Source organism: Ornithorhynchus anatinus, chromosome 7, assembly GCF_004115215.2.
Source record: "Ornithorhynchus anatinus isolate Pmale09 chromosome 7, mOrnAna1.pri.v4, whole genome shotgun sequence".
Lineage (NCBI taxonomy): Eukaryota > Metazoa > Chordata > Mammalia > Monotremata > Ornithorhynchidae > Ornithorhynchus > Ornithorhynchus anatinus.
Window position 1 is genome coordinate 76,686,039 of NC_041734.1, and position 25,254 is coordinate 76,711,292.

At 48.5% G+C, this 25,254-nt stretch overlaps 1 protein-coding gene across 2 annotated transcripts in view; it reads right to left on the reverse strand.

The window, feature by feature from the left end:
- Positions 1-5,781: 5,781 nt before the first annotated feature.
- BMPR2 (bone morphogenetic protein receptor type 2) overlaps positions 5,782-25,254 on the reverse strand; it is a 201,471-nt gene continuing 181,998 nt past the window's right edge. Inside the window, exons 10-13 of one of the 2 annotated variants that reach the window (XM_039912594.1) lie at positions 23,240-23,376; positions 20,571-20,743; positions 17,710-18,989; positions 5,782-13,247 (exon numbers count right to left, since the gene is read on the reverse strand). In XM_039912594.1, the coding sequence (XP_039768528.1) occupies positions 12,976-13,247; positions 17,710-18,989; positions 20,571-20,743; positions 23,240-23,376 (1,862 nt within the window). In that variant the 3' untranslated portion in view covers positions 5,782-12,975. Of the gene's footprint in view, positions 13,251-17,709; positions 18,990-20,570; positions 20,744-23,239; positions 23,377-25,254 lie in introns of both variants that reach the window. The other variant, XM_029069799.2, reaches the window with a different exon arrangement.

Here is a 25,254-nt window from a genome sequence, read left to right on the forward strand (position 1 = left end):
ATGCTATCGCTTGATGAAGATCAGTGGCGGATACGAAACCAAATGTTTGAAGCAGATACGCAAAGCATCCATGAGGGTTGTGGGACAGTGGTTTGTCCCCAGTTAATTGGGCTTAGTCCCTGAAGGTCCCATGGAGGAGGTGAGAGAAGAGAAGCGATCCGAGGCAGGGGAGACTCCGATGGGAGAAGGAAGGCAGGTTTACTTGGCTGGAGTGGAGGAGTCCATTCATTTCATTGAATCGTATTTATGGAGCGCTTCCTGTGTGCGGAGCAGTGTAGCGAGCGCTTGAAAAGATGCCTGTCCCCTATGGGAAATGAACCCGCGACCTTGGTATTATTAGCGCCACACTCTAACCAACTGAATTAACCAGCCTGTGTGTTTGGGGAGATGGGTCAGAAGGGAGGAGGTGGGAGAGGGGGTGGCCAGTGGGTGAAGGACCCCAAACTCATCGTCGGAAATTGAAATTTGATCTGAGGGGCAGCTGGGAGGCTTCTGCCCTGGGTGGGTGGCATGATTCCACTAATGCTGGAGGGAAATTCTTCAGCCTGCTGGGGGTAAGGCAGATCAGAAAGGGGAGAGGTTGGAGGCAGGGAGGCCAGGAGGGAGGTTGCTTCAGGAAAAGCCAAGCGTGGTTGTTTAAGACTTCGACTCTGGTTGTGTCTATGGGATCTGAGAGGAAGGAGCCCACCTGAGGACATTCTTAAGACTGGATTGGCAGCCAGTGAGAATAAGCTGCATCTGCCCAAGTGTTTAAGTGCAGTGCATTGTATGCAGTAGAGGCTCAGTAAATACTATAATTCACCTACTATTGGAGGGGATAAACTCCTTGAGGGCAGGGATCATGTCTACTCGCTCTATTGTAACATATTTTCCCAAGCGTTTAGTACTTTATCTGCCCCCAATAAACACTTAACAAATACCATGGATGGGTTGGTTATGCCTTTTACAGGGCCATGAGTCCCAGGGTAAAGCTGAAGTTGAATCTTGCTGGTTAAGGATGGGCTGCTAGTGGTGTTGACAAAGGAGGAGGCAAATGGGAAGCAGTGTAGATTAAAAGTTAGAACGAGGATATTGGTTCTAATCCTGACTCTGCCACTTGTCAGCTGTGTGACCTTGGGCAAATCTCTTAATTTCTCTGTGCTTCAGTTATCTCATCTATAAAATGGGGATTAAGACTGTGAGCCTCATGTGGGACAGGGACCTTGTCGAACCTGATTACCTGGTATCTACCCCACTGTTTAGATCAGTGCCTGGGACATAGTAAGCGCTTAACAAATACCATAAAAAAGAAAGGAACAAAGCATTGCTAATCTGTCCAGATCTTTTCCAACCAGGGAAAACCCCACTCTCGGGCTGTCGGTGATTAACTTTTCTACGGCTCTCAACTGTTCCCATACAGAGGGTCTTTCCTTGGGGAGGTCAAATATAATTACAAGAGTTAGAAAATGAATTGAGTTTTTTTGAATGGTATTTGTTATATACTTACTATGTTCCAACGCTTAGAACAATGCCCACTGCTTAGAACAGTGCTTGGCACATAGTAAATACTTAACAAATACCATTATCATCATGTGCCAGGCACTGTATTAAGTGCAAAAGTAGATTCAAGGTTGGACCCAATTCCTGTCCCACGTGGGGCTCACTGTCTTAATCCCCATTTTACAGATGAGGTGAGGCACAGAGAAGTGAAGGGATTTTCTCAAGGTCAGCGGACAAGTGGCAGAATCAGGATTGGAACCAAGATCCTCGTTCTCTTGGGCTCATGCTCTATCCACTAGGCCACCCTGCTTCTCTTTTTCAGTGATCACTTTGGTCTGCCAAGCTTGTGACCTCGAACAAGTCATTTGACCTCTCTGTGACTCGGTTTCCTGCAAAATAGATTCAATACCTGGTCTCCCTCCTACTTGACTGAGAGTTCCATGTGGGAGAGGGGATCTGTCTGGCCTGATTAACTGGTATTAACAGTACTTGACCCATAGTAAGCGCTTAACAAGAGAAGCAGCGTGGCTCAGTGGAAAGAGCCTGAGCTTGGGAGGTCATGGGTTCGAATCCCGGCTCTGCCACTTGGCAGCTGTGTGACTGTGGGCAAGTCACTTAGCTTCTCTGCACCTCAATTACCTCATCTGTAAAATGGGGATTAAGACTGTGAGCCTCATGTGGGACAACCTGATTACCCTGTATCTCCCCCAGCGCTTAGAACAGTGCTCTGCACATAGTAAGTGCTTAACAAATACCAACATTATTATTATTAAGAGCCCGGGCTTGGGAGTCAGAGGTCATGGGTTCTAATCCCGGCTCCGCTGCTTGCCAGCTGTGTGACTTGGGGCAATTTCTCTGTGCCTCAGTTCCCTCATCTGTAAAATGATGATTAAAACTGGGAGCCCCACGTGGAACAACTTGATTACCTTGTCTCTGCCCAGCGCTTAGAACAGTGCTTTGCACATAGTAAGCTCTTAACAAACACCACCATTATTATTATTATTAAATAACATTAAATTTAATAAGCCAGGGAACAGACAACTCCAGATTTTTAAGAGCTGTTGAGAGGCAGCCTTTAGACTATGAAAAGGGAGCCCCCTGGTGGCCACGCCTGAAAATGGCAGCGTTGCCAATTTCCCACCCCACATTATGATGTAAACGCCGCAGATAGAACTAGTCCAATTCGTTCAATTAAAAAAAGATACTTAGGAAAAATCCGACTTAACCACTTAACTGAGATATTCCCCGACTTCCCCATCTCCTTCAACTCATCAGCAAAGAGGCCAGGATGAGAGCTGGTTGCCTGCCTATGCATTCAGTAGGTGATGCTTTGTTTGTATTTCTGTGGCCAATCAGTCATAATAATGATGTTGGTATTTGTTAAGCGCTTACTATGTGCCGAGCACTGTTCTAAGCGCTGGGGTAGACACGAGGGAATCAGGTCGTCCCACGAGAGGCTCACAGTCTTCATCCCCATTTTACAGATGAGGTAACTGAGGCACCGAGAAGTTAAGTGACTTGCCCAAAGTCACACAGCTGACAAATGGCCGAGCCGGGATTTGAACCCATGACCTCTGACTCCAAAGCCCGTGCTCTTTCCACTGAGCCACGCTGCTTCTCTATCTATTCTTTGTGTAGAACAGAGTGGGTAGGCATATTCCCTGCCCTGTTGTCATCTGCTTCCAGTGAAGAGATTTAGGACTGTTTGTATCTTGCTTTCCATGGTGCCGGGTGCAGGAGGGAACCACATATGAGAGCACGATGAATACTCGTTATTGGTGGTGATGCTGACTTCACAGAAAAAGAAAAAAAAATATTTTTTCAGGAGGCAAATTCCTGCCAATTCAGCACTTCCCCCCAACTGTAATTTATTTTAAGGTCTGTCTCCCCATTCCAGATTGAAAGTTCCTCAAGGGCAAGGATCGTGGCTACCTATTATTTCGTGCTCTCCCAAGGGCCTAATTCAGTGGTCTGCACACAGTGTTTAATGAATACCACTGATTGATTATTGATTGAGGGATTGATTGTTCAGCCCACCCACTAGAGGCTCCAGAGGGAAACTTCCTCATATCTTCTTTCTGAGTGAGCCAGGTTGGGTTGGGACACAAGGGGTTCAAACAGCCCCGGTTTGTCCACATGAGAATGGGGGTGGAGGGGCATAGAAGGATGGACAGACAGATGGATGCATGGATGGATCCTTACCAGGATAAGGAGGGGGAGGCCACCCACAAGGTCAAAGTGTCCAAACAGGCACAACTTCCCACTTGGGAGGCGAGTCCAGGAAGCTCAAAGTGAGAAGCAGCGTGGCCTAATGGATAGAGCCCGAGCCTAGGAGCCAGAAGGACCTGGGCTCTAATTCCGGCTCCATCACTCGACTGCTGTGTGACCTCGGGCAAGACACTTCACTTCTCAGTGCCTCACTTATCTCACCTGTAAAATGAGGATTAAGACTGCGCGCCCTATGTGGGACGGGGACTGTGTCCAACCCAATTTCCTTGTATCTGTCCCAGGGCTTAGTACAGTGCCTGGAATATAGCGCCTAACAAATATCATAATTCCTATTCTCATTCTCTGTGCCTCAGTTCCCTCATCTGTAAAACTGGGATTAAGACTGTGAGCCATATGTGGGACAGGGAATGTGTCCAACTTGATTAGTTTGTATCTACTCCATCACTTTGTACAGTGCCTGGCATATAATAAGCACTTAAAAGAAATCCACTTTGGGGGGTTCTACCCCCTCATCTGGAAGGTGAGAAGCAGCATGACCTAGTGGATAGAATACAGACCTAGGAGTCACAAGGACCAGGGTTCTAATCCCAGCTCTGCCACTTGTCTACTGTGTGCCCTTGAATGAATCACTGCCCTTCTCTGTGCCTGTCACCTCATCTGCAAAATGGGGATTAAGACGGTGAGAACCATATGGGATGGGAACTCTGCCCAGCCTGATTAGTTTGTATCTACCCCAGAGCTTAGTACAGTACCTGGCATGTAGTTCGACAATAGCCATTTACAAAAAACAAAAAATAAAACAAAAAAGAAAAGGTCTTGGGCTGGGATGGTGAGAGTGAAAGCAACCCTCTGGAAGAACATAAAAAGAAGGATCAGGAGAAAAAAGATAGGGAAAGGAGAAGGGGGAGGAAGAGGTGAAAGAGAGAGAAAGAAATGGAAGGTTTGGAGGAAGAGAGAAGGGAGAGGAGGAGGAAGAAGGATGAGTCCCCTGGCTTTTGGGGGTGAGGGCAGGGACTTATTTTTCTTTCCAAGGTGGTTGTTAGCTTGAAATCAGGAAGAAGTTTGGAGTATGTGAATTTGCAAATAGCCTTTAAGTTTCCCCCTCTTCAAGCCCTAAATCCCGTTCCAACTTTGGCTTCCTGTCATCTGGGAGCTACCCAGGGCAATTTCTAGGATCATTAAGGAAGCAGCGTGGCCTAGTGGAAAGAGCCTGGGCTTCGGAGTCAGAGATCATGAGTTCGACTCCCGGCTCTGCCACTTGTCAGCTGTGTGACTGTGGGCCAGTCACTTCACTTCTCTGTGCCTCAGTTACCTCATCTGTAAAATGGGGATTAAAAGGGTGAGCCCCACGTGGGACAACCTGATGACCCTGTATCTACCCCAGCGTTTAGAACAGTGCTCTGCACATAGTAAGCGCTTAACAAATACCAACATTAGTGGAAAGAGCCTGGGCCTGGGAATCAGAGGACCTGGGTTCCAATGCCAACTCCTCCACTTGCCTGCTGGGTGACCTCAGGCAAGCCACTTAACTTCTCTGGGCCTCGGTTTACTCACTTATAAAATGGAGATTAAGTACCTGATCTTCCTCCCCTTTAGACTGTGAGCCCCCATGTGGGATAGGGACAGTGTCTGACCTGATTAACTTGTCTCTACCCCAGGGGTTAGAACAATGCTCGACACATAGTAAGCACTTAAATACCCTAAACGTGATGATTTCACAATACAATGCTGCGAAGCAGCCTAGTACAAAAAGCCTGGGCTGGAAGTCAGAGGACGAGGATTCAAATCCCAGCTCTGCCTTCCGAGGGACTTTGGGAAAGTCACTGAACGTCTCTGTTTCTCATGGGGATTCGAAACCTGTTCTCCCTCCCCATCAGGCTGTGAGTCACAGAGCTAGGCACAGAGTGAGTGCTTCATGGAAACTACAATTATTAATACAGCCCGAATGGAACAGTACCAACCCTCCAGAGGCTAATGGGAAAGATAAAAGCGTATTTCAAAGCAGGAGAGTTTTCCTCCGTGCTGGGCACAGAACCCGATTCCTACTATCCTAACAAAAGCACAGACCCACACTTCTTGTCCTTAATATGATCTTTAATAAATGGAATAACGCACCATTTTACAGCAAGCCTTTTTTTTAAACCTAAAGAATGTCTTTAAATTTTCCTATCCAACGTCTCTATCAATACAATCTCTTTATTTAGGTTTATATATATCAAAGCATTTTACTTACAAGTATTCATAGAAAAACTCTGTAGTGGCTTAATGTCATCTTTCATAGTGGCATCCGTGGATGATTAAAAAGGAGAAAAGTCATTTGCTTTATTTCATACTCACACTGCTCCAAACACAACTTATCCAGCGTAGCAAGGTATCAGACAGCTTATTTCAAAGCAAAATAACTAAAATTATTTATAAATTCATACATGATATTTCATTGGTAATTTAAGAGGAAAAAAACACCAACAAAAAATACCCGTGAACAAGAGGACTCTGAGGAGACTGATATTTTTGAGGCTCTTTTCCAGAAAAGCTTACTCAGAAATGAATGCTCTTTAACTTAAGCGTCTTTCCTTTTACTTTCAAAGTAGGGCAGTCTCACCCCCTCCATGTCTGGCTTCTCCTAACCCCAAACCCTAATAGTTAGTGTATTTCACCATTACTTACACATACTCATTTGAGAAACAGCTATAACCACACATGAGCTATGGAGATGAAAGACAACAAATACACGAAGCTTAAATAAATAGCTAGCTGATGGTAGAAAAGAAAAGCCACATTACCCGGGACATTCCAGGTCCAAAATGGAAGCTAAACGAACTACTTGAAGGGTTTTTTTAAGGTCAGTTATTTTAGTGGGCTTTTTTAAACCCAAGATTTCCAATTAAATGTCCTCGCAAGCATGAAAGGTCGGTAGCAGGGCAGATGGCCTGGGAAAAATGGGATATGGATGGCAGATCACTTCACTGTTGGGATTAACTCCGGCCCCTTCTGGAGCTCTCTAAAGGCCAATGATGTAAGGACCACAAACTCAGGGCTCTCTGGATCGAAATGTATGGAATCTGGGTTCCCGCTGAATAGATGGGAAACCCCGGGTGGCCTTTCAGAGCTTCTAAAAGGCAAAGGAGGAACTCAAAGTGTCATACAACTTCTTCGTTCCGTCTGCGCACATCCAACCTCAAAGGAGGCTGAGGGTCTCCCATCTACCTACCTTTGGCTCAACGTGCATTCATTTGCCCAGAAGGCTGTGAGAGCATTAGCGAGGAGCTTCAACCCAAGGGCGTTGGTTCAATTCCTGCCACAGGTTGTTCCTTTGAGAAGCCACTCCCATCTTTCAGGTAACTCGAACCGGACAAGTGTTTTTTCATGGCATGAGGCGCTTAGGAGGCTGCAGTGAGGCCTATCTTTTACACTGTAACTACACGAGTCAAATCAAATGCTCTACATCACAAAGGCAATTTAAACAAATACTGCGTACGCCACACACAATAACGCGGCTGCCTCTGCCTGGGTGTCAACAACTGAAGGACTAGATGTGCAATCAGGGGTGCAATTTGTTCACAACACAAATGCACACATTAACTCTGACACGAACCCACTTCAACGTAAGAGTAACGGAACTGAAATCTTCAAGTATTCTTCTGAGTAACTCACATTGACTTCAGGCATCTTAATACAAAGTTGAGTGCTTGTGAACGTTTCCCCTTAAAATGTGGCCGGTTGATTCCTCGGCCATTTTCACAGGAGAGTCATACTATCCTTAAAGACCCCGGAGGAGCAGAGCTTCCCGAGATAATTAAACCCCAAGAAAGGAAACAGGCTGTCCTTCCACTCTGGCACGACGTACCAATGGGCAGTTCCAAAGAGGCCCAATAATTCAAGGTCGTTCTTGATTAGTTAGGGACGGTGCCGTGGGAATCAAACCTGCGAGTGATGGAAATGACACAAGATCAAATATTCGTAAAAATACAATTACGGCCCATGGGTACTCTTCACCTCTGGGGGTGACATCTTTGTGTACGATGGACGATGCTCTGGAAATGTACGGACGTGGCTCTTACAGTTCCCTTTAGCTTGTTGGGAAAAGGTTGAAACTGTGGCCGACGCGGAAAAGCCAGATGACAGTTCTTCACATGTGGCTTTTCCCTTTCCACTCATGCAGATCACGGGCAGCAAATGGTGTTCACTGGTCCAAGCTCAAGGGCTTATCATTCGCCGTTCTGACAGCGCTATCTGGAACTGAGGTGGAAGCTCTCGGTTTACCCCTTAGGGAAAGCTGAATCCGACGGGGGAAAAATAGTCAAAAGACTCGAGTGCTTTTCACCATCATGCTCTAGGCTTGAAGAGCTAATAGTTGAAGAGATTCCAAGTATAAGTTGGAGAGGGAGTAGAAGACCGGAGAAAGGAGACCGAGAGAGCCCTTCTATCTATAAATATAGGAAGGAACACTAGACAGAAGATGGGAATTTGCTGTTCTCCGCCTTCCTTGAGGGCAGGAGGGACCTGATTAAAAATGCAAGAGGAGGGATACAAGAGAGGAAAGTTTCCTGAGAGTGAGGTTGCAAGACACCGGAGAGGGAAGATCTGGGGTCTCCTCCTGTGGAGTTCTTTAAGAATAGGACAGGCAGCTAAAGTCAAGATTAGCTTTAGGGATAGGAACAGCTGCGTGGAGAGAGGATGGACTAGTTTCCTTTTAGAAACTTCTCCCAGCCTGACCTGATTATCTTGCAATCCATCCCAGTGCTTGGCACCTAGTAAGCGCTGAACAAATACCACAATTAATGAATACCCATCCTATAATTCTATGCTTTTTCTTGTTTTTTGCTGCCCTTCTCTGTATGAATAGAATTTGGAGAAATGCTAAGCAACCTTATTTTTCTGCCAACAAGCAAAGAGCCAATGTTGTTGAGGCTGGAGTTTGCATCCATCAGTGGGGACGCGGTGAGGCTTGAGGACCTTGCAGAGTGAAGTGCTTGAAAGAACATCAGACGTGACAAAACACGCAGGTCGGTCGCCAGAAAACGGCTGGGAAGAAAATGGTCTATGGACATACCCTGGAGAATGAAGAGAAACAGGGGACCTTGAGATCTTTCAACCAGAAATCACTCCCTCCTGAGAATTCATTTCCACACACAAACGAGGGGAGAAAACCAATCAAGTTTCACAGTTCAAGAGAGGTTTCCTCCATCACAAAATGACTGTGGGGATATTAGTGGGGCTGGAAACCCCAGCAAATATGGACTCCTCTGCTTCAAAAGTGACCTTGGATGATCTTTCTGAATCACATTTTGGGAAGAAGAATATGCCTCTTGCCCAATTTTGAGGTTACTGAATATTTGTTCTTTTCAGTTCAGTTGGCATTCAAGATTGGTTAGCTTTTCTGGAAAATGGGGGTGTCGAAGGGACCCTCAGCTCCAAAACCTTCAAAAGGACATCAGTAACTATCCCTGAATTCTGTCCAACAGCCTACTCGCTTTGGTCACTGCCTCAGTTGATTTTAATAAAAACAATTCAACGTCACTGCCACTGAAACCAGATCTTTTCCCAGATGAGAGTTACAGAAATAGTGAGCCTGAAAGATGCTAAAAAGATTTACTTGCGTTGTGCACTGAAACGCAACAAATTTTAAAGTCTCTTGATTTTGATAACTCACTCATTTTCTCCAAACACTTGCGTTTAGCTTGGCAGTGTAAGAATCTCTCAGACTGTACAAGCAAAATTCCTTTAGGATTTCTAGTGGCAAGACTGGGATGGATTTTTTTTCTTTGAATTAGACATACATTCCAAATAGATAACCATTTTTTTAATTAGGAAAAATTCACTACATCCATGTCTATCCATGCCTACTGACGCATGCCTAGATTCTAGCATTTACACTTCTAAAATGATTAAAGTAGTTGATCTTGGCTGTACTACAGATCAGCCTCAAGTGTGATGGAATATCTATTCAAATTCCCAACCGGAAGTCAACATACCAACCATTCAGTCACTGTCTGAATATTGGCACAATCCATCATTATTTACACTGTCATTTTATCCATATAATATACTTTTGTGCTGCACATTAGAAAGAGGAACAGGAACATCATGATTTCATTATGACCAAAACTTATTCAGAAAGAAAGAAATAAAATGACTATGATAGTGTCTCCCCCTCTAGACTGTAAGCTCGTAATGGGCAGGGAACATGTCTGCTAATTCTGTTGTACTCCCCCAAGTGCCCAGTATAGTGCTCTGACTATACCGACTAATCGATTTTCTGTTCATTTGTGAAAGCTTAGTTGAGAGGAAATACTTTAGAACCAGATTACTTTAGGTTGGTTCTTTTAGGGTCGCCGGATCACCATTTTCCCACTCCACTGAATGCCAAGCGCCTAAACTCCTTTCTAGACTGTAAACTCCCTGTGGGCAGGGATCGTGGCTCCCAATTTTGTGTTGTCCTCTCCCAAGCACCTAGCTCAGTCCTCTGCACGCAGACAGTGCACAGTAAATTCCCGACTGATCCTGCAGGAAACTGACTGTGTGTCTTCTCATTGTTGTGCATTTAGTTCAGTGCCTGGCACTTAGCAGGTGCTCACTGGTGATTGGGGTCATCTCCATTTCAACCTTTTTGCTTCTAGGCTTTTTGCTCAAGCTACACAATGAAAGCCAGGACACTCTGGCTACTGGTTATTCATCAGAATCAAACAACATTTCTTCTTCGGACCCTGGATTCTGCCCAATGGATCCCATCTGAAACTTTATCAAAAAATGAAGTTCTTGGATTTGATTGTAAACCATTTCAAGAAGATGGAAGTTGCTAGAAATAAAATGTCAGAGGCATTTTAGCAAACATCTTTTGGGATTACACTACAGGTGATGTGCTTTCCTGTAAAAATTCACCTTCCAAAGCTGGAGAATATCAGAGTATGTCTCTCTCTGACATCAACCGTGTTCCATCTTTTGATTGTACAGGTCTTTTAAGATGCTGGAACCCTCCCGACAGTCGGACGGCTAGGGGAAATGGAATGATTCCTACCCTGGTAGGAAGAGAAAAAGCACAAAAATCCTTGATGCTTTCCCAGGTTTCGGAAAGGGAGAGAAGTTGGCATGCCTCGCAAATGTTTTTGAATGATAATTCTCTGAACTGTAGAAGAGAAACCTCCAAAGGGAAAAGTCACCAAAAGAGTGGGGAATCATTTTCATTAGGCCGGTAAATGGAGATATCACCGCAGAAAACAGTTTATCGACAGTTATTCAGAGACTTGAGAAAGTGTGGAGAACTTAGCCAAGAGAAATCAACTGGGGAACCGAAAGCCATGAGGGCCGAGCATTCAGACCTGGGTACCGGGTCTCGAAACCAACACCTGGCAACTGTTTCAATAGCTCCTGGCTGTCAGACCACAAAGGCCAGCCCAAGGAACAAGGAGAGGAGAATGCAAACTGGGAAGGGGCGGATGCCTCTTAAGCTAAAAGAAGAAGCCTGCACGGAAAGGGATGGGAAGGAGGATAAAGGTGTGGGGGTAATGGGTAAGGCAGAAATCGGGAGATCTGAGTTCTGAGCTCTGCTGTTCCCTATCTCCCTGAGGACATTAGATTGATGATGTTACTCTGGGTAAAAGCCGTGGAAGCTATGTGGAAAAGTCAAGTCCTGTCTTGGTTTTTTTGTTCTATTAGGTTCTCCGAGTTGTGCTTAGAAAAATGGTGTCCCTGATGAACAGAAGGCTCTCAGTTTTCGAGAAATCACAATGCGGAGGCTACTGAGTTTGAAGGAAGGGAACTAGGAAGGATTCCGGGACTGGGGAATACAATTTTGGGGAATCACTCAGACAACAAGGGTCAAGGAGATGAACCCAAGGAGCAAACAGAAAACAAACAGCCTGTCTCTGAAAGGAGAGCTCACAATCCATCGGCTTAAAGACAGGCAGGTGAGAGGGTGACCTTAACGGGCAGGCTGACTGAATCATTTTCCACACAGTGCCTGAGGTCTGGAGAAGGGAACCCTTTTCAGATGAAGGAGAGTGAGGCACTACGGGTCTGCCGACGGTGACCCCCTTTACCCATTTCATCAGTTTTTAACCAGGAACGTGGCTATCGACTCCCCCAAACACTTAATACAGTGCTCGGCATCCAGTGAGCACTCAACAAATGCCATCGATTGATTGACTGACTGAAAACTGACCTCTCCTGGGTGGGAAACGGACCAGTCAGAAGGCTGGGATTGAAACGGCTCATACGACTAAGGAGATGACCTATTTTTGGAACACTGGGGTAACAAAGTTCTTTACAGTTTTGAAAACAAAAAAGTCTGAAATACACATTACTAATGTGGATGAATGGGGAAAAATGTATCTACATACACGAACACGGCAAAATTCGTTCAGAGAAAATGAGACAAACCGCACGCATTCTCTTGTCTTACATTATGTTCTCAACACTTTCTTTTCTAAACCTTCCAAGACCAGTACCAGACCAATGGTTTCTTAAGGCCTCGGAGGAAACGAGACAGATCTGGAAGGAAGGGCGGAATGTCATTTCACATCAAGCTTATTTCCTGCCTTCCTCCGACCCTTCGGGCGACGCTTCCGCCTTCTCAGAGAGTCCGTTGGGGAGAAACCAGAAACCAGTTTCTCCGAGAGCTGAGAGTCGTGCATGGGTTCACCGCCCGGTGGAGACTGGCCGACCGAACTCTTCGGAAAGAAAGGCCTGCCATCGGGAGAATCCCTAACTTGGAGTTTAGAAAAACACTTTCAAGAAAGCGTACTATGGCCTACAGACTATTGCACGTTTCAACAGAACACAGAAAAGGAGGGTGTTCAAAAGAGGCTAACAGTTGGGGAAGGTAGAAACTTACAAACTAGCTTGTGCACAGAAATCAAAACATGAATATACAAGACACCACTGCAGTCAAACCTGTCTTAAGAGTCTGCTTGTTTTTAGTGACCTTCAGAAACTGGTCCAAACTGATTATCCACAATACATACTTTTTTTTAAAAAAATATTTTGAGACCACCCTTCTTTGATACACATATATATAAGTTGGTGGTCGTGACAGACTTGAGCGAGACTAAATAAAAGTGCAAAAACATTCAAAAAAAAGGGGGGGAAACAAAATGAAAAAATATGGAAGCATAAGCTAAAAATTTTCTGCATAGCTGAAATCTATTTAAAGCAAGTCGTCGGGAGGGGACGCCGACAGGGGGAGAAAGCAGTTTTTTTCTTAACATCTTCCGCACGTTGATTTCAAATGATGCAAAAAGAGTCGTTTTCGAAGGCTCCGAACAGGCTTCACAGGCAGTTGATCCCGGGGTCTTGGGCCTGAAGCAGGGTGGTGGCGGTGCCCCCGCCCGCCAGGACCACGGCCGTGCCGGACCTCGAATGCGGCCCGCGCTCCTCCCGCCCGTTGCTGCTGCTGCTGTTGTTGTTGTTGACCTCACAGTCCAGCGGCTCGGTGGAGATGACCCACGTGGAGGGGCGCCACCGCTTCAGCGAGTAGGGCGTCTTCACGCGCTTCTTGATCTTTTCCCCGGATCCCGGCTTGCCGTCTTGGGCCGACTCGCCTACTGGAAACCAAAGAGCAGAAAAGCGGAAGTCAGCGGCAGGAGACGGTAGCGGGCGGGAGGGGGAAGGGTATGGAAAGGGATAGCGTTGGCCGGGGGGGCGGTCCTCCGGGGAGTTGAACCTCGCTGGCTCGGCTAGGGGAATCGAGGGGAGGGCCTGGGCCGGGCATTGTGGAATCCATTCCCACAGGAATCTGGATGGTCAAAGCCCGTCCTGCCTTCTGGAAGGGCCCACTTCCTGCCCTCCCTGATTTTCCCTCCCTGGAGTTCCAAAGCCGAAAAATTGAATCTCCAGATTGGGTGGTCCTTGCGATTGGCTCTTTCTTAAATAATAGTGCTAGATGGGGTTTGAGGGAACACCCTCTTTAGTAAGTATGCAGGGCTTGCCCTTGCCCATGCGCTTAGTACAGTGCTCTGCACACAGTGAGCATGCCATGAATACCACTGATCAACTGAGAAAGAAAGCAGATGAAAGAAAAAATATTGTATCTATTAAAAAACCAAAAATCTTAGAAAGCAGTTACAGAGCCAAACTTAAACTTACCTAGACTCCTAGGTACAAACTTTAAGAAGATAAAAGACTTTTGACGAGATGTCTATGCAAACCCCGACCTGCATACTGCCCAACTCTTATCAGAACTAGTTTCCAAGAATTTTAGAATTAAAATCCCAACCAAAGAATGCTGGAATTACCACAACCCTATCAATCTGGATTTCTTTTTATGGGTCGGTCTGTTGGCTTAATGAGAGGGTGCGATGAGGGTGCGGTCCATGATAAATGCCACACGGAGTTTGGTGGCTTCCCCCTTCAAGGCTTCTCCTGGCTGTACTTTCAAGATTAGGGTCAGGTATTCCTGTACCCACCCCAAAGCTGGCACTCTCTCAAATGCCTAAGAATCATTATTCACCTTGGCTTCACGGACTCCGTCCTCTCTCGGTTCTCCTCTTATCTCTCTGGCCGTCATTCTCGGTCTCCTTCGTGGGCTCCTCTTCCCCCTCCCATCCCCTAACTGTAGGGGTTCCTCAAGGGTTCGTTCTTGGTCCCCTCCTGTTCTTCATCTACACTCACTCCCTTGGTGAACTCATTTGCTCCCACAGCTTCAACTTTCACCTCTACGCAGATGACTCCCAAATCGACATCTCCTCCCCTGTTCTCTCTCCCTCCCTCCAGGCTCCCATCTCCTGCCTTCAGGACATCTCCACCTGGATTTCCGTCCGCCACCTAAGACTCAACATGTCCAAGATTGAGCTCCTTATCTTTCCTCCCAAACCCTGTACTCTCCCTGACTTTCCAGTCACTTTGGACGGCACGACCATCCTTCCCGTCTCACGAGCCCGCAACCTTGGTGTCATCCTTGGCTCTGCTCTCTCATTCACCCCACACATCCAATCTGTCACCAACACCTGCCAGTCTCACCTTCACAACATCGCCAAGATCTGCCCTTTCCTCTCCATCCAAATTGTTACCTTAATGGTACAATCTCTCATAACATCCCGACTGGATTACTGCATCAGCCTCCTTTCTGATCTCCCATCCTTCTGTCTCTCCCCGCTTCAGTCTATACTTCACTTTGCTGCCCGTATTATCTTTCTACAGAAACGCTCTGGGCATGTCACTCCGCTCCTCAAGAAGCTCCAGTGGTTGTCTATCAACCTTCGCATGAAGCAAAAACTCCTCACTCTTGGCTTCAAAGCTGCCCATCCCTTTGCCCCCTCCTACCTCACTTCTCTTCTCTCTTTCTACTGCCCAGTCCGTACACTCCACTCCTCTGCCACTATCCTCCTCACAGTGCCTCGTTCTCACCTGTCCCACCATCGACCCCTGGCCCATGTCCTACCATTGACCTGGAACACCTTCCCTCCTCACATCCGCCAAACTCTCTTCTCCTCTTCAAAGCCCTACTGAGAGCTCACCTCCTCCAGGAGGCCTTCCCAGATTGAGCCCTCCCTTTCCCTCCGCCCTCCATCCCTCTCCATTGCCCCTCCTCCCTTCCTCTGCTCTACCCCCTTCCCCTCCCTGCAGCACTTGTTTATATTTGTACATATTAATTACTCTATTCATTTTATTAATGATGTGTCTATATCTATGATTCTATTTATCTGTTTTGATGGTATTGATGCCTGTCTACTTTCTTTGTTTTGCTGTCTCCCCATTTAGACTGTGAGCCCGTTGTTGGGCAGGGATTGTCTCTGTAGCTGAACTGTACATTCCAAGGGCTCAGTACAGTGCTCTGCACACGGTAAGCACTCAATAAATATGACAATGAATGAATGAATGAAAAGATCTTAACCCCAGCGAGGTTCACTCTACAAAGAGACATGGAGTAACCTCGGAGTAAAGAGACGTGGGTGTGCAAGTCGGATAGGTCTTGGCCAACCGGACACCCACAAAATGCAGCAGTCACCTTAATGTCTCCTTATTTTCTGATCACCTGCTTTGATTATGCCCTCTTTCTTTGCGCTGTGGGGCTGGAAGACTGCCATCCTATCTCAAGTGCCAGCAGCTCGGCAAACTCAGCGTGGCCAAGCGGATGGAGCCCGGGCCTGGAAATCAGAAGGCCCTCGGTTCTAACTTGTCTGTTGTGAGACTTTGGGCAAGTCATTTCACTTCTCTGTGCCTCCTTTATCTCATCTGTAAAAGGGGGATTAAGACTGTGAGCCCCATATGGGACATGGACCGTGTCCAACCTCATTAGCTTTTGTCTACCCCGGCGCTTAGAACAGTGCCTGACACATAGTAAGCGCTTAGCATATACCATCATTTTATTATGGCTTTTGTCTTGGCAAAGCTGCCCAGCTCCTCTGGTTTTATTGTGTTGGCACAGCCACGCCTTAAGGATATGGCTCAAGTCATGCCGGGTGCAACGGCAAGCACAGAAATGGAGCGTGCAGACGGAGGACTAGGGGTGGGCTTGGCTCAAGGGGCCTGGGGGGCCTCGAGACTGCCGCAGAGCTGATGGAGGGCAGAATGGGTGAAACGGGGAAGGAGAGTAGAGAGGGCAGAGACAGGCATCATCTTCAGAGCCACCATGGAGGTGTCGGTGGCGGCTGGTAGGCCCTCTTTCCGTTTCTTACTAACGGGCCCGGCGGGAACGCCGAGGAGAAAACTGAGGACCGAGATGGGACAGGATGAGGTTGCTCTTCTCACCGAAGTCTGGCTTGCTCCAAAATCCACGAAAGGCACATCGTCCTAAAGGCAGACTCAAAACTGTTCTTTCGTAAGATTGGGCAGAGAAGACAACCTTGGCCTTTTCCACTCTCCTTGTCAGAACTAGCTACCAGGAGGGACTCCAGGTCTTTTCCAAGCTTCTCTCTGGGTTCGACAGCTCTGACGGAACGAGGACGGTGCCTATCCAAGACTGAGCACGCTGAGTCGCAGATCTGTGCTCTTGAAAACGACCATAATGCAAGGAAACCAAGAGTGTGCTTCTGGTTCCGAATGGCTCTGCTGCACATTCACGGTGCCCGAAGGCTTGGTCTAATGATAAGTTAATTCATACCTCCACGAAGCAATCCGTTCAACATTTACGGCACCCAATTTATGGCTTTTTTTCCCAGGCCTGAAATTCAATCCTAGAATCTCCCCAGAAGGCAAACCATGGGTTTGTTCAGCTTCTCCCTAACCGAGTCAGTTCCCTGGGGATGGGGTTCATGACTACCTGTTGTACTCTACTGTCCCCGTGCTGTGCACACAGAAAGCGTTCAATAAATACCACCGATCGATCGATGGATTCCCCCACCGCTGGATGATTCCCCGAACTCCACAACTAGGGCCTGCTTAAGGGGGCCGCTGGGCCCCGCCGCTGGTTTTCAACTTTCGTGTTAACGCTGCTCGTCGGCAGTGACACCCACTCATGGTCAGTAATCATCCCATCTTGTGCTCAGGAGTGATGAGCTTCCTTCTTGGGGTGAGTCTCATTTTATTTTACTACCACTATCCAACATGCACTCTGTTCATCCTAAACAGTGGCCTCAGCAGTATGGCCCGGTCAATAGGACACGGGCCTGGGAGTCAGGAGGATGTGGGTTCTAATCCCGGCTCCGCCACTTTCCTGCTGTGTGACCTTGGGCAAGTCCCTTCACTTGACTGGACCTCAGTTCCCTCCTCTGTAAAAGGGAGATTAAGACAATGAGCTCCATGTGGAACAGGGGCTCTGTCCAACCCGATTTGCTTGTATCCACCCCAGTGCTTAGAACAGGGCCTGGCAGGTAGTAAGCGCTTAGCTTAACAATTACCACGATTATTATTATTACTACTACTCTTCTGGGCCTCAGTTCCCTCTTCTGTAAAATGGGGATTGAGACTGTGAGCCCTATGTGGGAGAGGACTGCAGCCAACCTGTTGAGTCCGAATCCACCCTAGTGCCGGGCACACAGTAAGCGCTTAACAAATACCACAGAGCAAAAACCAGACAGATACGGACAGAACAAAAGGGTCAACGCCCCCCCTCCCCGCACTTACAGTGCCCCCCGTCTCCGCCCAGGCTTCGTGTGGCGGACAGATCCAGCGAATTGGGCCTCGGGGCCCTCCTGGGCCGCGGCTGGCCGGGCCCTCCGGCCGGGCCCTGGGAGCCGAGGCCGAGGGCCTCTCGCCCGGAGGCCGGGTTGCTGTTGTTGTTATTGGAGTTTGTGCGGCCGCCGTCCGAAGGCCTCTCTCTCCTGTCCACCAGGCGGTCCAGGACCCCTTCGTCGTGGCCGGCCTGCTGCTCTCGTCTCAGCAGGGGCTCGTGCTCGTCGGGGCTGGAGTTGATATTCAGCCGACCGTCCTCGCCGCCGAACTGGTTCTGCAGCAGGTCCTGGGCCCGGTGGGCCACCGAATTGCCCGTCTGGCCGGCGGGCACCGCCCCGTTGGCGTAGGGGGCCGGCGCCGCGTGCGAATGGGCGCCGTGGGTCCTGCCGGCCACCCCGTTCACGGTGACCGTCACCACGTGGGGCTCCGCGGCGTTGATGGTGTTCATCTTGGCCACTCCCGTCTCCACCTGCTTCAGGTTCGACTTGTGCTTGCTGCCGAACTTCAGGCGCGGCTCCTTGGTGGAGTTTTTGGGGTTCAGGGGCAGGCTGGTGGGCCTCTTGGGGAGATTCTGCTGCTTGGGCAGAGGGTACACCTGGGCCGAGGGGACGTCGGGAACGAGCGGCGTCGGCCCGTTTCCGGCCGACGGGAAGTCCTGCTGCCCCGTGGCCTCGACCGCCAGCTTGATGAGCGGGTAGAGCAGACTGGAGCTGGTGCTGCTCAGGGGGTCGGGCCCGCTGAACTGCTTCAGCGAGTGCTCCATGAGGTTCTCGTCGGAGCTCTCCTTCAGGTTCTTGTCCACTTCTTTCGGGTCCAGTTTATTGGTCTCCAGGTCCTCCTCCGTCAGCTGCAGGCAGACCGGAGTCGGGCCCGCGGGCGGGGCCCCGGGGGCGGCCCGGGGGTGGCTCTCCTCGGAGGAGGGCAGCTCCGAGATGGTCGTCATGCCCGTGCTGGGGGTGAGGCCCGTGGTGTTGGTGGCGGTGGTGTTGGTGGACAGGCTGGTGACGCTCGTCTCCGGGCTGGGGATCCGGGCCTGCGCCTGCTGCCGTTCGTAGTTGATGGAGTTTCGATTCTTCTCCCCGGCAGTCGGCGGCGTACCGGAGGTGGACTGCTCCGAGGACAGGTTCTTCACCAGGCTGTCGTTGTGGTGGATCGAGTCTTCTATGTAGGAGGAAGATGAGTAGTCTGGGTAAGGGCCGATCTTAGGGACCCGCCTGCTGTGCGACAGGTTCCTTAAAGAAAGACAGAAAGGCACGCTGAGAAATCTGGGTCTGTGGCAGTCGGGGCCTTACACGTCTAGCGGCTCGGAGTCTGGGCAACGGAGCCCTTTGGAGAACGCCGCAAATAGCGCCCGGCGCGTTTCTAGGAAGATCCCGACAAAGTGATCAGGAACTGGGAAGCGGCGGGACCCGGTGGAAAAAATGCGGGCTTGGAAATCGGAGACTTAGGTTCTAACCCCGACTCTACCGCTTGCAGTTTGGATGATCTTGGGCCTCGGTTTCCTCAATTGTCAAATGGGGATTCAATACTTATCCTCCCTCCTACCAAGAGTGTGAGCCCTGTTTGGGACAAGGAATGTGTCTGACCTGATTAACTCGTACCTCCCCCAGCGCTTAGAAACTTAGCAAGCACCATAAAAAATTCATTCCTTACAACAATATGGGTCAGTTCACCATGTTGGCTACTGGCGCCTCCTCCGCATCGATAGTTACCGCTAAACGCAGACTGCGATGACCAAGTTTAAATGGCAGTATACGGAACCCCTGAACGAGAGGGGCAGGGAAGGGCGGCTGGGGACGAAGGATGGCTGGCTCTGAAGGGTCCAAACCCTCGCCAGATTTCGGTCTCTTCAGAAAACCAGGGAAGTCCCAGGATTTCCCTACTCGAGCTGGCTGAGCTTGGGCAACTGACCTGATTTCACCCAAGTAAAATGTGGATAAACTCAAACCTCCCACTAACCTTTCCTGGATTGCTGTCGCAAATATATTTCACGGTCCCCTCTAGACTGTGAGATCACTGTGGGCAGGGAATGTGTCTGTTGTTGTAGTGTACTCTCCAGAGCGCTTAGTACAGTGCTTGGCACACAGTACGGGCTCAATAAATACGACTGCATGAATGAATGAATGGAAACATTTTAAGCATCTTGTTTTGTTGGAAGTTACCACTACCTTCATCATGATAAGGATGTTTTGAAAAACTCCAAGGACGGATGTTTTGTTGCACGAAACCACCTCTGGCTCCCCTACGATGATTTGGGCTTTGGTCTCCTAATAATCGGCCACTCTCCTAAGAAAATCAGGAGCAGCGTGGCCTAGCGGAAAGAGCCTGGACCTGGGAGTCCGAGGACCTGGGTCGTATCCCAGCTCCACCGCATGCCTGCTGTGTGACCTTGAACAAGTCAACTTCACTTCTCCATGGCTCAGTTTCTTCATCTACAATTTGGGGATTAAATCATACTTGGAATCTGAGCTCCATGTGGGCCAGAGACTGTATCTCACCTGATTACCTCGTATCTATCTACCTTGGTGCTCAGAACAGTGCTCGACACTTAGGAAACATTTAACCAATACCACACAATGATTCCAGTCAGACATTTCCAAACAACACCCAAATACTAATTCAAGCTGGCTCACATTTCTGAAGACCCTAAAGCCCTCGCTCTGCCCCAGTCCTGACCCCCACCCTGGGGCCTGAATCCCGTCAGAGTCGTCCAGGCCCGCATTATACTGTCCTCTCCCAAGCGCTCAGTACAGAGCTTTGCACACAGTATGCTCAATGAATACGACCGATTGATTGATTCGGACGCTTCTTACCGCTCATTCTGCAACGCGGTAGCCATGGGATTGACGGTGGGGCTCACGGACTTGTTCCTCTCCCAAATCATCATGAGCTCGGCCATCCGCTCCTCCGCGCACTGTGCTGTCAGTCTTGCCTCGGCATCCTGATCCCAGCAGTCTTCGATCGTCTCTTTGAGGGACCGCACGGCCTGTAACCGAAACCACAATTAGCCACAGGTGTGCGCGGAGTCCGCCTCGTGGGCGGAGCCCAAGGGTCCGGGCTTCGGAGAGGAGAAAGACGTGCTCTCCACGTGCAGGGAGCAGAGTGGCTATCGGGGGAGAGAGATCCACGGTTACGTGCAGAGAGAAGAGGGAGGAGCAACGGATGGGTGGCAGAGTAAAACCTTAAATAATAGGCTATATAAGGCGGTATCTACAGGAGTGGTGATGTTGAAGGTATTTGTCAGGCGCTTACTATGTGTCAAGAAGGCTTCTAAGTGCTGGGGTAGATACAAGGTGTCGCACATGGGGCTCACAGTCTTCATCCCCATTTTACAGATGGTGTAACTGAGGCACAAAAGTGAAGTGACTGGCCCAAGGCCCAAGGGCTGTGGGGACACTGGTGCAGGACAGCTGAGTTGGCGAGGGGGCGGGTGAGGCGGGAGTTACGTCCTGCGGGGAAGAACCGTTGATCAGGAAAGACCTCCTGGAGGAGATGGGGTTTCAGAAGGGCTTGAAGGAGAAAGAGCTGTTGGATGGGCAGATTTCAAGGGGAGGGAAGAACCTGGGGCAGGAGGAAGGGTGGGAGCAAAGGATCGGAGAAGGGGTGCGGAGTAAGAACAAGGCACAATGAGTAGGTTGCTTGAGAGGATGGAAGAGTGTGAGCTGGGATGTAGTGGGAAAAGGGGTTGGAAAAATAAGTGAGAACACTTCTCTGCCGGGTGACCTCGGGCAAATCACTTCTCTGCCTCAGCTATCTCACCTGTAAAAAGGAAAATCAATCCTCCTTCCGACTTGGACTGTGAGCCCTATGTGGGTCAGGGACTCTGTCCAACCGACTATCCCATGCTTACTAGAGGGCCTTGCCACAGAGTAAAAGATTAAGAAGTACCAAAAAAACAAAGCACTGACAGAATGGCTTGGAGGCAGTGGTGAGAAGTTGCTCCTCGATGCGGTCAAGAATGGGTGACAGTGGGAGGTTTGGGAGGAGTGGAGTCGGGGTGGGGAGATGTGTGTGGAGCAATGTTTGAGAAAAATCATCTGGGCAGTGGAGAAAATTAAAGCTGGGGGGAAGACTGGAGGAAGCAGCGAGACCTGGGTGGTAGATGATACAGTAATCAAGCCAGGATATAATAAGCGCCTGGAAAAACTTGTGACAAATCCCGGCACTGCCAGTTACCTGCTGTGTGACTCTGGGCAAGTCATTTTGCTTCTCTGGGCCTCAGTTTCCTCTTGTGTAAAATGGGGATTCAAAACCAATCCTCCCTACTTACTCTGTGAGCCCCAAGTGGGACAGGGACTGTCGGACCTGCTCATTTGAGTTTACTTCAGTGCTTACTGCAGTGTTTGGCGCATAGTAAGTGCTTAACAAATGTAATGCTAATGACAACAACAATAATAATGACAAATAATAATAATGATACTAATAATGAACTTGCCAGCCAACTCCTGTTGTAACACCACATAAACAGGACCTTGGCAGCCAAACCATTCCCTTTGAGGGGGTGAAGGGCAGGAGGGGGAAGAGAGCGAGAGGACAAACAGGATAAGAAGGAAAATTCCAGGGAGAACAACAGATAGAATGTGCTTTCTCCAGTTTTGTTTTGAGAATTCACTGAGTGCAGTGCACTGTACTAAACACTTGGAAGTGATCCTCTAGACTGTAAGCTCGTTATGGGCAGGGGATGTGTCGGCTAATTCTCTTGTATTCTCCCAAGTGCTTAGTAAGGTGCTCTGCACACAGTAAGTGCTCAGTAAACAGGACTGATAATAATAAAAATTATAATTACAACTGTAAGTGCTTACTCGTTCTCTGTCCCAAACATTGTATTAAGCGCTGAGGCAGATGCAAGATAATCAGGTTGGACACAGTCCCTGTGCCTCACGGGACTCACAGTCTAAGCAGGAAGGAGAACAGTTACTGAATCCTCAAAGTCACAAAGCAGGCAAGTAGCAGAACGGGGATCAGAACCCAGGTCTTCTGGCCCCTAGGCCTGGGTTCTTTCCACTGAGCCAAAAGAAGAGAGGTGTTCCCTGCCTACAGGGAGCTTCTACTCTCCCGGGAGGTAAGGAGGAACTGTTGACAGCTGGATTTCCATTGGACAGGTGAGAGGGCTGCAGTTTTAGCTTCCAACAAGCCACCTCCTAGCTGGCAGTTCACTGGCAAGGTACAATCAGGAAGAAAACTTCTATTCGGAGGCTTAACAGAAGATATTAATTAGGTCCCCGTGATGCCGTTAAGCCTCTCCGAGGGTGACAGCCAGAATAAAATACCTCTCATCTGGTAAGTGCAAGCCCTCAATTGGATGATTAAAACACAGGGGTGATGGACTATTTTGGATCACTTTCAATTCTGAACACAAAGAACCCAGTTAAAAGATAAACTTTACACTATGGAAATTTACCACATTTCAACCTTTTGCTATTGCAGCCTTTCTTGTCAGCTCAAGCCAACTCTTTTTTTTTTCATTTTTACCGTAACTCACCAGGCTGTTTTCTTTCCAGGCTTCTGGGAATTTGGGTCGTTGCTTTTCCCGAGACACTAGGACCTGCATGTCTTCGAAAGTGGGATGGTTTCCGACTTCTGTCTGGAAAGCCATCTGGTACTCTGGCACGGACTCACCTGTTGGAAAGGGGAGATTTTTAATCCAGAAAAAATCTCGGGACAGGGCAAGTTGTCAGAGACAGACGGAGGGCAGCGGGTCAGCAAAATGTACTCGCACTTTTTCGGGGGCCAGGAGGTGGGGCTCCGGGGTCGGGGAAAAGTTGGGCTCTCTCCCACCCCGGGCAAGATTGGGAGAGAACTGGGTGGTCACACGCTGTCTGGGCCTTTTCCCATAAGCTCTTCCCGAAGTGGATTTTCCAAATCCTCCCTTTGCTGGCTGGCTTCCGCTCCAGGAAAAGACCCAAGCATGAATTGGGAGGAGGGGCGGAGGGGAAACAGCTCCCTGATCTGTGTCTGAAAGTCTCCTCCCTGTGCCAGAACCTTCCACTTCAGGTCTCTTTGGGAATGTCTCTCCCAACTCTGTAATTTTGTACTCTCCCAAGCACTTCTTGTCTGCTGCGTGCACTTGGGCAAGACATTTCACTTCTCTATGCCTCAGTTACCTCATATGTAAAATGGGGATCATGACTGTGAGCCCTATGTGGGATAAGGACTGTGTCCAACCCGATTTGCTTGTATCCACTCAGTGCTTAGTAGAGTGCCTGGCACATAATAAACACTTAACAAATACCCAATTATCATTATCATTATTACTTATTACAGTGCTCTGCACACAGTATGTGCTCAATAAATATGACTGATGGATTTTAATATAATCCCTTCCTCAGGCAATAACTATACATTAGAGGTATAATTACGTCAATCAATTAATCAATCAATGGTTGACATGCCATCTCCAAAAGCACCCCTGAGGCTCTCTGGCTGCTGGCTTGGGTCTCCGACTCCAGGGATGACTCCTGTCCTGCCCCTGGACGTTCCCACCACAGGTTCATCCCCAGGGTGCTCAAAGTGAAAATAAGGCCGCGGACCTGCATGGCTGACAAGGACGACTGCTTGAAGCCGGACTACCCAATCAATCTGAAAACATGCTGCGAAGTACAATGCCCTGCACAAGATGATGCAGCATTTTTGAATATTACTTAATTTTGCTCTAAACAGTAGATTTAAGAGGAGTGAAGACATATCTGAAAGCTCACTGTGGGCAGGGAACGTGTCTACCAACTCTGTTATACTCTCCCAAGGACTTATTACAGCATAAGCACTCTATAAATACCACTGTTCGACTGACATACCTCTGATGCATACTTATCGCTTGAGGAAGGGATCAGATTAAAATCAATCCTATTTATTGAGCACTCAATGTGTGCAGAGTACTGTACTAAGTGATCAGGAGAGTACAAAATAATGGAGTTGGTAGACTTAATTCCTGCTCATAACAAGCTTAAAACCTAAAATTTCCCTAAAGCCTAAAGGGATGGGGGAGGTGGAAGGGTAGGGGCTTCCTTAGCCCCAAAATATAAGTTGTCGAGTTGATCAGAAGACCAAATGTGCACGAAAAAAGGAGTGAAAAAGTACTAGAACTAAGACTCTATAATACTTCCCAGTCTCTCCTGCATTTTTAAGATTCCAGGGATTAGAGGCTCCTCCCATGCTTCTCTCCAACCTCTTTCCTTCAACTTTGCTCTCTTTGACCCTTCCTCTCTTACCTGCTGCCGCCCCCACCAACCGATTGAATATTTTTTTAATGGTATTTTGTTAAGTGCTTACTATGTGCCAGGCACTGTCCTAAGCGCTGGGGTAACTACAAGACAATCAGGTTGAACACAATCTGTGACTCCCAAGGGGCCCATATTTTTTATCCTCTCTTTACAGATGAGGTAACTGAGGCGCAGAGAAGGGAAGTGACCTGTCCAAGGTCACACAGCAGACAAGTGGCGGAGCCAGAATTAGAACCCAGGTCCTTCTGACTCCACGCCTGGCTCTATCCACCAGGTC